General features: G+C 47.0%; 1 protein-coding gene across 1 annotated transcript; it reads right to left on the bottom strand.

The window, feature by feature from the left end:
• Window positions 1-7,115: 7,115 nt before the first annotated feature.
• On the bottom strand, window positions 7,116-12,254 carry LOC120986603 (zona pellucida sperm-binding protein 3-like). Its single transcript, XM_040415264.1, has 8 exons — window positions 11,763-12,254; window positions 10,804-10,922; window positions 9,559-9,662; window positions 9,309-9,486; window positions 9,120-9,240; window positions 7,676-7,767; window positions 7,429-7,562; window positions 7,116-7,345 (listed from the first exon to the last, which is right to left on the bottom strand). The coding sequence occupies exons 1-8, from the start codon at window positions 12,252-12,254 to the stop codon at window positions 7,116-7,118; spliced, it is 1,470 nt and encodes a 489-aa protein (XP_040271198.1).
• Between the last annotated feature and the right edge of the window lie 388 nt (window positions 12,255-12,642).

The following is a 12,642-nucleotide window of genomic DNA, read 5'->3' as shown; positions in this document are numbered from 1 at the left end:
AAGTTAGAATATACTAAGAACTGTGTACATAACTGCCCCCTGCTGCCTGGCAGCACCCGATCTCTTACAGGGGGCTGTGATCCGCACAATTAACCCCTCAGGTGCCGCACCTGAGGGGTTAATTGTGCGGATCTCAGCCCCCTGATCGGGTTCTGCCAGGCAGCAGGGGCCAGACCCCCCTCCTTCCCCAGTATTAAAAGCATTGGTGGCCAGTGCGGCCCCCCTCCCTCCCCAGTATTAAAAGCATTGGTGGCAGTGCGGCCCCCCCTCCCTCCCTCCCCAGTATTAAAAGCATTGGTGGCCAGTGCGGCCCCCCCTCCCTCCCTCCCTCCCCAGTATTAAAAGCATTGGTGGCGAGTGCGTCCCCCCTCCCTCCCTCCCCAGTATTAAAAGCATTGGTGGCCAGTACGGCCCCCCCCTCCCTTCTTCCCCAGTATTAAAAGCATTGGTGGCCAGTGCGGCCCCCCTCCCTTCCCCCCTAGTATTAAAAGCATTGGTGGCCAGTGCGGCCCCCCCTCCCTCCCCAGTATTAAAAGCATTGGTGGCCAGTGCGGCCCCCCCCTCCCTCCCCAGTATTAAAAGCATTGGTGGCCAGTGCGGCCCCCCTCCCTCCCTCCCCAGTATTAAAAGCATTGGTGGCCAGTGCGGCCCCCCCTCCCTCTCTCCCCAGTATTAAAAGCATTGGTAGCCAGTGCGGCACCCCTCCCTCCCCAGTATTAAAAGCATTGGTGGCCAGTGCGGCCCCCCCTCCCTCCCCAGTATTAAAAGCATTGGTGGCCAGTGTGCCCCACCTTCCTCCCCAGTATTAAAAGCATTGTTGGTCAGTGCAGCCCCCCCCCTCCCTCCCCAGTATTAAAAGCATTGGTGGCCAGTGCGGCCCCTCCCTCCCTCCCCAGTATTAAAAGCATTGGTGGCCAGTGCGTCCCCCCCTCCCTCCCCAGTATTAAAAGCAATGGTGGCCAGTGCGGCCCCCCTCCCTCCCCAGTATTAAAAGCATTGGTGGCCAGTGCGGCCCCCCTCCCTCCCTCCCCAGTATTAAAAGCATTGGTGGCCAGTGTGCCCCCCCCCTCCCTCCCCAGTATTAAAAGCATTGGTGGCCAGTGCGTCCCCCCCTCCCTCCCTCCCCAGTATTAAAAGCATTGGTGGCCAGTGCGGCCCCTACTCCCTCCTTTCCCAGTATTAAAAGCATTGGTGGCCAGTGCGGCCCCCCCTCCCTCCCTCCCCAGTATTGAAAGCATTGGTGGCCAGTGCGGCCCCCCCCTCCCTCCCCAGTATTAAAAGCATTGGTGGCAGTGGCCACAGGCTAACAACCCCCCTCCCCCCCATCATTGGTGGCAGCGGAGCGGCATTTCCGATCGGAGTCCCAGTGTAATCGCTGGGGCTCCGATCGGTTACCATGGCAGCCAGGACGCTACTGCAGTCCTGGGTGCCATGGTTACGTAGCTTATACTTAACATGGTTATAAGGGAAAATTATAGCATTCTGAATACAGAATGCATAGTACAATAGGGCTGGAGGGGTTTAAAAAAAAAAATGACGTCTTCTCTTTCGGTGACGTCATCGGCACAGGCGCACTGAGGGAGTGCTGAGGAGGCGAGCGTCCTTCTCTCAGAGCGCCTGCACCGAATGAAGACAGGCGCGGGATTTGAAATGCGGACAGGACCAGCCGGAGGAGGAGAGCGCTCGTTGGCCCTGTCAATCAACAGGAGGAGGGGGCGGTTTTTTGCGGCGGCTACCAGCAAATAGACGCCCTACTTGCTGGTAGTGAAGTCATTTGCATATTTTAAAAGATCGATTTTTTATGAAACGAAGCCACAGACCAAGGTAAGAGCCCTATATAGGGAATAGTCGTTCAATAAGGATTTTAACAAGCCGAAAAATGTGTTTTGTGGGTGACAGAAGCCCTTTAAGAATGCTATTATTTTCCCTTATAACCAGGTTATAAGGGAAAATAATACAATCTACACAACACCGATCCCAAACCCGAACTTCTGTGAAGAAGTTCTGGTTTGGGTACCAAACATGCAGATTTTTCTCACGCACGTGCAAAACACATTACAATGTTTTGCACTCGTGCGGAAAAATCGTGCATTTTCCCGCGACGCACCAGCATCTTATTCGGGCCAAAAACATGACGCGGCTACTAGTGTCCCCGGCCATCTTCAGCGCATGCGCCCGGCACCCTCACTGGCCGGGATCGCATCGCGCCTGCGCACAGTCTGATTCTCAGAGGCCGATGCAACCTCTGCTTTATGCGCATGCGCCGGGCACAGTTCAGAGCAGCGCTTCAGAGTAGCCGCCCAGCGAAGTGAATATTGATGAGCTGGGCGGCGCTTCAAACGGCAGTTGTGGCGAGGCTGGCTGGGCGCAAGTTGAGATGAAACGCCGCCCCTTGGGCAGATTGAACACGATTCTAGCAGGTTATAAAACTTCACATTACTGTAGTTATAAGGTGGACAGGGGGGATACTTAGATGATTCTAATACACTTTATAAGACCTGTACTGTCATATATATACCTAAATATGCTTATTGGGCCTGTCAGTGTCCCTTTAAGGTATAAATAGGCGGAGTCATCACTAGACGACTCATGCCTATTTATGAATATTAATTATTGAGATTAACCAAAATATCAATAATTTATTTTCCCTTAACAGAATGGAAAAACAGAAAAACGGAAATGGAATGCATACGGAGTACATTCCGTTTTTTTTTGCGAAAGCATTGAATTGAATGGTTCCGTATACGAACCGTATACGGAATGCAAAATCCGGCCCGTAAACGGAAAAGAAAAACAGTCGTGTGAAAGAGGCCTTAGTGCTCAAGCACACGGCCATGCCATTTTTTTTCAGTCCGCAAATTGCGTATCCGAAAAAATGGATGGCGCCCGCGTGCCTTTCGCAATTTGTGGAACGGAATAGGAGGCCCATTATAGAGATGCCTATTCTTGTCCGCAAACCAGACAAGAATAGGACATGTCTCATAATTTTTGCGGGGTCACAGAACGGAGCAACGGATGCGGACAGCACATGGAGTGCTGACCGCATCTTTTGCAGACCCATTGAAATGAATGTTAAAAGACAAAAACATGCAATGCGACAACTCACTGCAATATAGAGTACAAAATTGCATAATAATTACAAGTGCTACACTATAAGTGAGAGATACTTGGCAAATCGTTTTGTACAAAATTATTTGAGCCCGTCTGCCGCACGTCAAGGCGATCTCTGTTAGACGGGTTCCTACACTAAATTCTACCTGTTAGGTGCCATGACGGCTACCATACACTTCAGGGAGTGTAGGTTCCACATGCATGCTGGGTCTGCTTCAATAACTGTGATTTTGGGTGCAAAAATGGCCTCCACTGTATCCAATGAGTGCAGGTACCAACATGCATGCAGGCCCACTCCACAACACCCCCGGCGCCAAATGGCCCCCAAAGACTGCAGTGAGGTCCACAAACTATCTCATTCCTGCCATAGAAATGTGCTCCTGCGGTTTGGTATGTGCTGACTGACCCCCTTTTTGTCTCCCATTGAAATGAATGGTTCCGTATACGGAATGTAAAAACGGCCCGTATACGGAACGCTAAAAATGTTCGTGTGAACGAGCCCTTAATCTGTTTTGAGATCAGTTTTTTTAGACGGAAACAATAGTACTGCATGCAGGACGTTTTTTCCCCGTCTAGACGAACAAAGTGCAAGTGCCTTCTAAAAAATAAGACTGTCGGAACACGCTTTTTTACTCCTGAAAACAGGCGCAGACACGATAGTAAATGTGCCCCGCTGACTGTATGAATAAGGCAATACACTGGGCTTTTAAAAAGTCATGAGTTGCCATGGCGTTGCAATGCTGTTTTTGCATTATTTTCTCGCACTGGCGGTTTTGCGCCATGTACAATTGAGAGTCGTAGAGACCAGGACGGGAACCTGGATCCCAGCAACTTTACTAACTTTAGAAAAAAATACTACTTTTCCCTTTTTTTCATTCAACTCCTGGTTTTGTATTAAAAAAAACGGATCAAAAAGCCGGAACGTGTATCAGCACCCTTAGGGAGTGGAGCGGTTTTTCTCGCCATGTGCACGACTCTTCATAAATTAGACAAGTCTTACAGCAGCGCAGGAGGGGCATCTAAGACCGGCGTAAAATGCTGGTCCTAGTAAATGACCCCCATTCTCTATTTCTTCTCAGTTATGAATCCAGAGGCAGGCTGGTCATAGATCCTACAGGAAAATGTATCAGTGGGCTGATGCCCAAGGGGCCGCCCAAGCTGCACTGTGGTATCTGGTTCTGCGGGGGCAGTATATTATGCTGTACTGTGGTATCTGGTTCTGCTGGGGCAGTATATTGTGCTGCACTGTAGTATCTGGTTCTGCTGGGGCAGTATATTGTGCTGCACTGTAATATCTGGTTCTGCTGGGGTGGTATATTATGCTGCACTGTGGTATCTGGTTCTGCTGGGGCAGTATATTGTGCTGCACTGTGGTATTTGGTTCTGCTGGGGCAGTATATTGTGCTGCACTGTGGTATTTGGTTCTGCTGGGGCAGTATATTGTGCTGCACTGGTATTTGGTTCTGCTGGGGCAGTATATTGTGCTATACTGTGGTATTTGGTTCTGCTGGGGCAGTATATTGTGCTGCACTGTGGTATCTGGTTCTGCTGGGGCAGTATATTGTGCTGCACTGTAGTATTTGGTTCTGCTGGGCAGTATATTGTGCTGCACTGTGGTATCTGGTTCTGCTGGGGCAGTATATTGTGCTGCACTGTAGTATCTGGTTCTGCTGGGGCGGTATATTATGCTGCACTGTGGTATCTGGTTCTGCTGGGGCAGTATATTATGCTGCACTGTGGTATCTGGTTCTGCTAGGGCAGTATATTGTGCTGCACTGTGGTATCTGGTTCTGCTAGGGCGGTATATTGTGCTGTACTGTGGTATCTGGTTCTGCTGGGGCAGTATATTGTGCTGTACTGTGGTATCTGGTACTGCTGGGGCAGTATATTGTGCTGCACTGTAGTATCTGGTTCTGCTGGGGCAGTATATTGTGCTGCACTGTAGTATCTGGTTCTGCTGGGGCGGTATATTATGCTGCACTGTGGTATCTGGTTCTGCTGGGGCAGTATATTGTGCTGCACTGTAGTATCTGGTTCTGCTGGGGCAGTATATTGTGCTGCACTGTGGGATTTGGTTCTGCTGGGGCAGTATATTGTGCTGCACTGTGGTATCTGGTTCTGCTGGGGCAGTATATTGTGCTGCACTGTGGTATCTGGTTCTGCTGGGGCAGTATATTGTGCTGCACTGTGGTATCTGGTTCTGCTAGGGCGGTATATTGTGCTGCACTGTGGTATCTGGTTCTGCTGGGGCAGTATATTATGCTGCACTGTGGTATCTGGTTCTGCTGGGGCGGTATATTATGCTGCACTGTGGTATCTGGTTCTGCTGGGGCAGTATATTATGCTGCACTGTGGTATCTGGTTCTGCTGGGGCAGTATATTGTGCTGCACTGTGGTATCTGGTTCTGCTAGGGCGGTATATTGTGCTGTACTGTGGTATCTGGTTCTGCTGGGGCGGTATATTGTGCTGTACTGTGGTATCTGGTTCTGCTGGGGCAGTATATTATGCTGCACTGTGGTATCTGGTTCTGCTAGGGCAGTATATTGTGCTGCACTGTGGTATCTGGTTCTGCTGGGGCAGTATATTGTGCTGCACTGTGGTATCTGGTTCTGCTAGGGCGGTATATTGTGCTGCACTGTGGTATCTGGTTCTGCTGGGGCAGTATATTGTGCTGCACTGTAGTATCTGGTTCTGCTGGGGCAGTATATTGTGCTGCACTGTGGTATCTGGTTCTGCTGGGGCAGTATATTGTGCTGCACTGTGGTATCTGGTTCTGCTGGGGCAGTATATTGTGCTGCACTGTAGTATCTGGTTCTGCTGGGGCAGTATATTGTGCTGCACTGTGGTATCTGGTTCTGCTGGGGCAGTATATTGTGCTGCACTGTGGTATCTGGTTCTGCTGGGGCAGTATATTGTGCTGCACTGTGGTATCTGGTTCTGCTGGGGCAGTATATTGTGCTGCACTGTGGTGTTTGGTTCTGCGGGGGCAGTATATTGTGCTGTTATAAATTTATATAAACGTTTACAGTTTGCACAAAAGCACCTGGATGTTCCACAGCAGTACTGGCAAAATATTCTGTGGACAGATAAACCCAAAGTTGAGTTGTTTGGAAGAAACACACAACACTGTGTGAAGAAAAAGAGGCACAGCACACCAACATTAAAACCTCATCCCAACTGTGAAGTATGGTGGTGGGGGCCTCATGGTATTGGGGCTGCTTTGCTGCGTCAGGGCCTGGACGGCTTGCTATTATTGAAGAAAAAATGAATTCCCAAGTTTATCAAGACATTTTGCAGGAGAACTTAAGGCCATCTGTCCACCAGCTGAAGCTCAACAGAAGATGGATGTTGCAACAGGACAACGACCCAAAGCATAGAAGTAAAGCAACAACAGAATGGCTTAAACAGAAGAAAATACGCCTTCTGGAGTGGCCCAGTCAGAATCCTGACCTCAACCCGATTGAGATGCTGTGACATGACCTCAAGAAAGCGATTCACACCAGACATCCTAAGAATATTGCTGAACTGAAACAGTTCTGTAAAGAGGAATGGTCAAGAATTACTCCTGACTGTTGTGCACGTCTGATCTGCAACTACAGGAAACGTTTGGTTGAAGTTATTGCTGCCAAAGGAGGTTCAATCAGTTATTAAATCCAAGGGTTCACATACTTTTTCCACCTGCACTGTGAATGTTTACATGGTGTTCAATAAAAACATGGTAACATTTAATTCTGTGTGTTATTAGTTTAAGCCGACTGATTGTCTATTGTTGTGACTTAGATGAAGATCAGATCACATTTTATGACCAATTTGTGCAGAAATCCATATCATTCCAAAGGGTTCACATACTTTTTCTTGCAACTGTGTATAGCACCAGGAGATGGTCCGTGTTGCTGGACCATGCATGAAGTTATGGGTCACATGAAACCAGTCCCATACAACCATTGGTACCATCGATTGAGACAAAAAGACATAAGTAACATTTTACCCATTTATTTCTGGACTATTTGTGAGACAGTTTTTTCAAAAGACATTTTGCAGCCACAATAAGAGCCACAGCAACAACTACTGAAGTGACTGAGCCCATGGCCACCAGCACCCACAACTGCAGAGGTTCTTCTACACCCATTCTGGAAGCTTGGGAAATTCCTTCTTTGGAGACCTGGTTAGGCTTAGATCCAGTCACTAGAAGAGGGCCCAGTCTGGCCAGAGTGTATTTCTCTAGATGAGAACCTAGTGGAAGAATTAGCAACACTTATTTTCAAATACCTTTACATTTTTGGAAGCTTTAGGAGACGTTTGAATGAAGAACTCACCAACATCTCTCTTCCCAACTCCTCTTGACCTGGCAGGTTGTGGGCCCCATGCTGTTCTCCGGCTGCCAACTGTAGCACAGTTCCCAGTGTTGCAACACTGGCAGTTCGCACTGGGGCCTTCCACAGGTGACCAACTGTAAGAGCAAGAATAGTGTCAACCATTGAGAGAACATCCATTGGTATCCAAGACCCCATCTAGGGTTGTGTAGTCATCTAACTGAAGACACTCAGATGTGCAAGGTTTTACCTGCTGGTAGCCTTGTTGTAGGAGCAGGCCTTGTTCATTGGATCAGGGGTCTGGTTGATGTCAGCAGCTCTCAGGTGACAGGTTATGTAGATCTAAGACACCACAATTACAGTTTATATCTCATGAGAAATAATTTACATTCATAATCTTGGACAGCTGGGAAAGTTACCCTCAGGGCCAATACTAAAAAGGATTAGGATTCCCATATGGGTTATTCTGTTTCAAAAGTTTTTATTGAGTTTCTCATTTCAAACAGTTAACGTACAATAGTGTCAAGCAGAATACCATTATAATCAGACAATCAAAGGAGAATATAAATTCCAATACCTTTATTAAAGGGAATCTGTCACAAAATTTGACGTTACACATTGCTTACTTGGCACTCTTGCTCAAGTACCAATGGTTCCTTTGTTAGACTGTCAGCCGAAAAACCATTTAATCCATATGCAGATGAGGGCTGGCAAGTGTCCAGGGGCCGTGCTCGTGATGTAAGTGCCCAGGCCACTGCCTTTTCCATATTACTACACCCCAACCTCTTGCTTGTCCTGCCCTGTTACTGTTTTAACAATGCTGCTGCCCAAAATGACAAATCAAGTGCACATGAGCCATGCGAAACCAGCGGGCATGCCCAGGCCGGTGGCGAACTGCCATGTGCAGGTTCTCAGACGGTATTGGGGATGACGCAACAGACTTGGGGTACTTTCACACTTGCCAGAACAGGATCCTGATCCGTCTGACAAATGCATTGAAATGCTGGATCCATCTCTCCAGTGTTATCCGGCATTATTTTCTCACATGTTTTGTGGTCCAAGCATGCGCAGACCACAAAAACTGATCCGTTTTGCCGGAACACTCGGGGCTGGATCCGGCATTAATGCATGTCGACTGGAAGAAATGCCGGATCTGGCATTCCAGCAAGTGTTCCAGAATTTGGGACGGTGATAAAACCGCAGCATGCTGCGGTATTATCTCAGTCCTGAAAAAGCAAAAAGACATCCTGAATGGATTGCTCTCCATTCAGAATGTATTAGGATAAAACTCAGTTGTTTTCTGGTATTGAGCCCCTAGGAATGAAATTAATGCCAGAAAAGAATAACACTAGTGTGAAAGTACCCTTACAGGGCGGGACAAGCAATGTGAAAGGCAGAGCGGCCTGGGCACCTACGAGCCCTCATTTGCATATGGGTTGATCATCATTTCAGCTGGTGAAAGTCACAACAAAAGAACAAAGGTACCACTGGCACTTGTGCTACAGTGCCATATAAGCAGTGTGTAACACCCAATTTTGGCAACAGACTCTTTAATGTTGAAAGTGCAGGTTAGAACAGTGGCCAGTTGTGTACTTTCAACACTAATTAGTGGTGTGAAAACAAGGATGCTAAAGACAGGTACAAAAAGTTAATTGCTTGGCATTCAGGGTCATACTACCATCTCTAGTCCTTACCATAGAAAGGTCACTGTTAATGAACCTGAAGGCATCAACTGTGAATCGAAGCTTATTCGCTTCAGGTCTTGGAGAACCAAAGGCTGAAGAGGAATCTCCTAGCATCCCATCGATCAAGCACCTGTAGGAGATATTTATTTCAGTGAAGATGCCCTTGAATTAACAGTAAAAAGAAAAACAGGAACTCACCCATTATAAGCAATAATGTCATAGTGAGGATTAGAGGTCTCATCTGGAGTAAGGGTGGCAACACAGCTATCAACAAACAGCATCATCGGGACGTGGTTCTCCATGTCCACAAAGGCCTCTATGTAGAAGATCTCACCAAGCTGGTAGACCAGTGATTGACGAGGAGCACTCCAGTCCTCTACAGACAAAATAATACTATTAGTACAAGACAAGAGACTACGCATCCCCCCTCCACTGGAAGAAGTCTTACCAGTCATGAGAGTCAAGGAGAAAGACAACCTTTCTTCTGAGCTCACTGTGGTGCTGAAGGGAGCCCATGTTGGCTTGATGGCATTGCTGCTTACATTGCCAAATCTGGAAGAGTGGAGAAATGAAAGGATAACTGTACATGATTGGACGTAAATGGCAGCTTTCCATAATCATCCTATGTGTCCACAGGTGGCATGTTGTACCACAGTTTAGCCCTATTCACTATAGAGCTGAGCCAATAGACAGCAGGGGTGATTTTTGGAAGTAAGCAGCGATGGTTGAAATGGTAGACAAGCCCTTTGAGAGGTTGACTGGAACTTGAAAGTATCTTGTCAACCATATAGTAAATTAGCGAAGCAGACACTTATGGCATTGAGGCCTTAGGGTTGTTCCAGCCATGTAAGGTGTTGCAGCGCTTTTAACTGAAGTTACAACACCCTGACCAGTCCTGCTCTACTTACAAAGAGTTTTATGGTCGCCAACCTATTTTTTGCCTTAAGTCCTCCTGCCAGGTCGTAAGAGGGCCTGTCTACTCCCCAGACATTTGTTTTAGTAACCAATTCCTAGGTCATAACATTTCTGGAGTATCTTGAGGGCTACAGTTCCCCCCATTATTCCTACTACTACCACTATTGAATTGCTGGCAGTTTGCAATAAAAGCCAATCTGGGTGTCCCTGCATAGTGACTGGCAGCACCAATAGAATAGTGTCAGACACCCCAAAACTGAACACTCAGACCTTTATGGCATACTGCTAATTTCCATTAGGAATCAGAGGAATAGTTAAAGGTTCTCCAGAATTACTACATGGAGAGTAAGTAGTTGGTAAAACAGACATGCCTGTAGAGGAGACAGCTCAAAGCCTCTCAATAGTATTGACAGAGCAAGAGGGGAATGTTTGTCAAGATCCCTTTCAGAGTCATCATGAACCTTGAAGAGGAGCAGGATGATTAATGCAATAATTAGGATGGGGCTACATGGACAGTACGGCTGCTATACTCATTACATGGCCAAAGATCACAGTACTGATGCTACAGAACATTGCTTCATAATGCAAGTGGAATCAAGCTGCGACTGTCCCAGTCAGATCCAGCAGGACAGGACTGTCTTATGGCTGGTTGAGGCAAACAGTCTCAATGTGACCACATTCAACTACCATCTAGCTTAACTTGTTAGTCCTGGAAGACATTTCACCACTGGACGACTAGAAGACATAGCTATAAAACCTACTATTGATACAGACTTACCGTGGGTAGTAACACCAGATGGGAACCACTGCAGGATTGGACCTGATGATGGGCACATTGGGGGAGGTGGTGGGGGTGTAAGACAAGTTGATCTTGTAGATAAGCATATCTGAAGTCATCTTGGAGATAAAGAGCCACAATAAGGTTAGTCTCCACTCAAAGCACACAAAAAAAAAAAAAAAAAAAAAAAAAATTCCTAAAATGCTCAACCAAATCAGTGGGAAAATTTAGTCAGAACTGGCCACCCTAGAAGATATACAAGAGGAGAAACTTGACAAAGCAGTGGGTCAAGTACACTGCAAGGCCAGAAATGGACAACTGGTTAGATTGTGTTATGAAAGTCCATGATTGCGTCAGAAGATCATGACACCATAGTATACCGGCTAAAACTAGCCAACATTCCTGGGCAAAAGCAGTAGAAAGGGTTTATGTACCTCAAGGAAACCAGATCTATGTCCACAACAAGAGATGAGCAAATTTCTGGTTATGCAACCGATTCACGCTTGGTTTACTGGTAAAAGGGGAATTGTGTTACGGATTCTACTACCACGGACCCTAATGCAATTCTATGAGTGAATGCATTTAGAGGCATTCCATCACAATAGAAGTCTATGGCCTGCAAAAAGGATCCGCCCCGTTTCAGTTATGCAGGAGAGGACCTCCTGCATAACAGGAACGGATCCGTTTTGCAGCCCATAGACTTCTATTATGACGGAATGCTTCTAAATGCATTCAGTCAGAATTGCATTATGGTCCGTGGTAGTAGAATCCATAACACAATTCACCTTTTACCAGTAAAAGCATAAACAAATTTAAAAATATGAAATTTGCTCAGCTCTATCCACAACCATTTCAATATAGTGAAAAGGACCTAAAGGGTTTTCATGATAAACACAGTAATGGTTGCCCAGTGCAGATTTGTCTACTATTAAGGGACCCTTAGTCCTCCACCTACTTACCTCTAGGTTGCTTCCACATTCTTGAAGAGCAATTTGAAAGACTACAGTAGTAACTGAAGTCTGAGAGCTAGCTGTGCAGGTCCCAAGGACCAGGTCTGAAGGATTCACCATCCTACCATTACCATAGAAGTCTCTCTCTACAGTCACCACCATACTGTCCTCAGCACACTGCACACCGACAGGGGATGAGGGGTTCAGAATAATCGGTGGGGGCTGTGTAAGCTGTCGGGACTGAAAACCTACTCCAGGATACATGCGGCCCCATCCAGACACAGGACCAGAACTTCTCAGAGACCCAATTCCAGAAACTGGAGACAAAAGATTTCCCCTAGGAGAACCTACTGCAGATACAGTTCTAGAAGATCCCCATCCAGGCTGATAACTCCTCCACCGATTGTCTAGCTGGCGCCGGTGTCTAACCAAGGCACTGCTAAAGCCTGACCCATAGATGAGAACCACAAGCAGCCAACTCCACCTAATCCCTAACAACATCCTGACTACAGGAGAAGTCACACCAGGAAGGGGTGGAGGGAGGAGATCTTTATACCTCTCCCATCACATGGTCATCACTTCACCTGACCCTTCATTATACTCAGCTGGACACCATCCACACCTGATGAGGATATGGCAATGCAGTGTCCAGTGGTGGAGTTCATGAGGGATTTGTGTTCATTTCTTGGGTGTATTTATTCCTTAGGGCTCATGCACACGGCCGTTGTTGTTTTGCGACCCATTTTTCACAGATCCGTTGTTCTGTATCTGAGTTTTTTTTTCTCTCTGATTTAAGTCCTCTTCCGTTTCGTTATTCGACAAAACATATCTGTATGGTTTCCGTATACGATCCGTTTTTTGCGGATCGGAAACAGTAATTATTAATAAC

The sequence above is a fragment of the Bufo bufo genome, chromosome 1 (assembly GCF_905171765.1).
Source record: "Bufo bufo chromosome 1, aBufBuf1.1, whole genome shotgun sequence".
In the NCBI taxonomy this organism is placed as follows: Eukaryota; Metazoa; Chordata; class Amphibia; order Anura; family Bufonidae; genus Bufo; species Bufo bufo.
The sequence above is the reverse complement of the archived record's forward strand: the minus strand, read 5'-3'. Positions and strand labels throughout refer to the sequence as shown.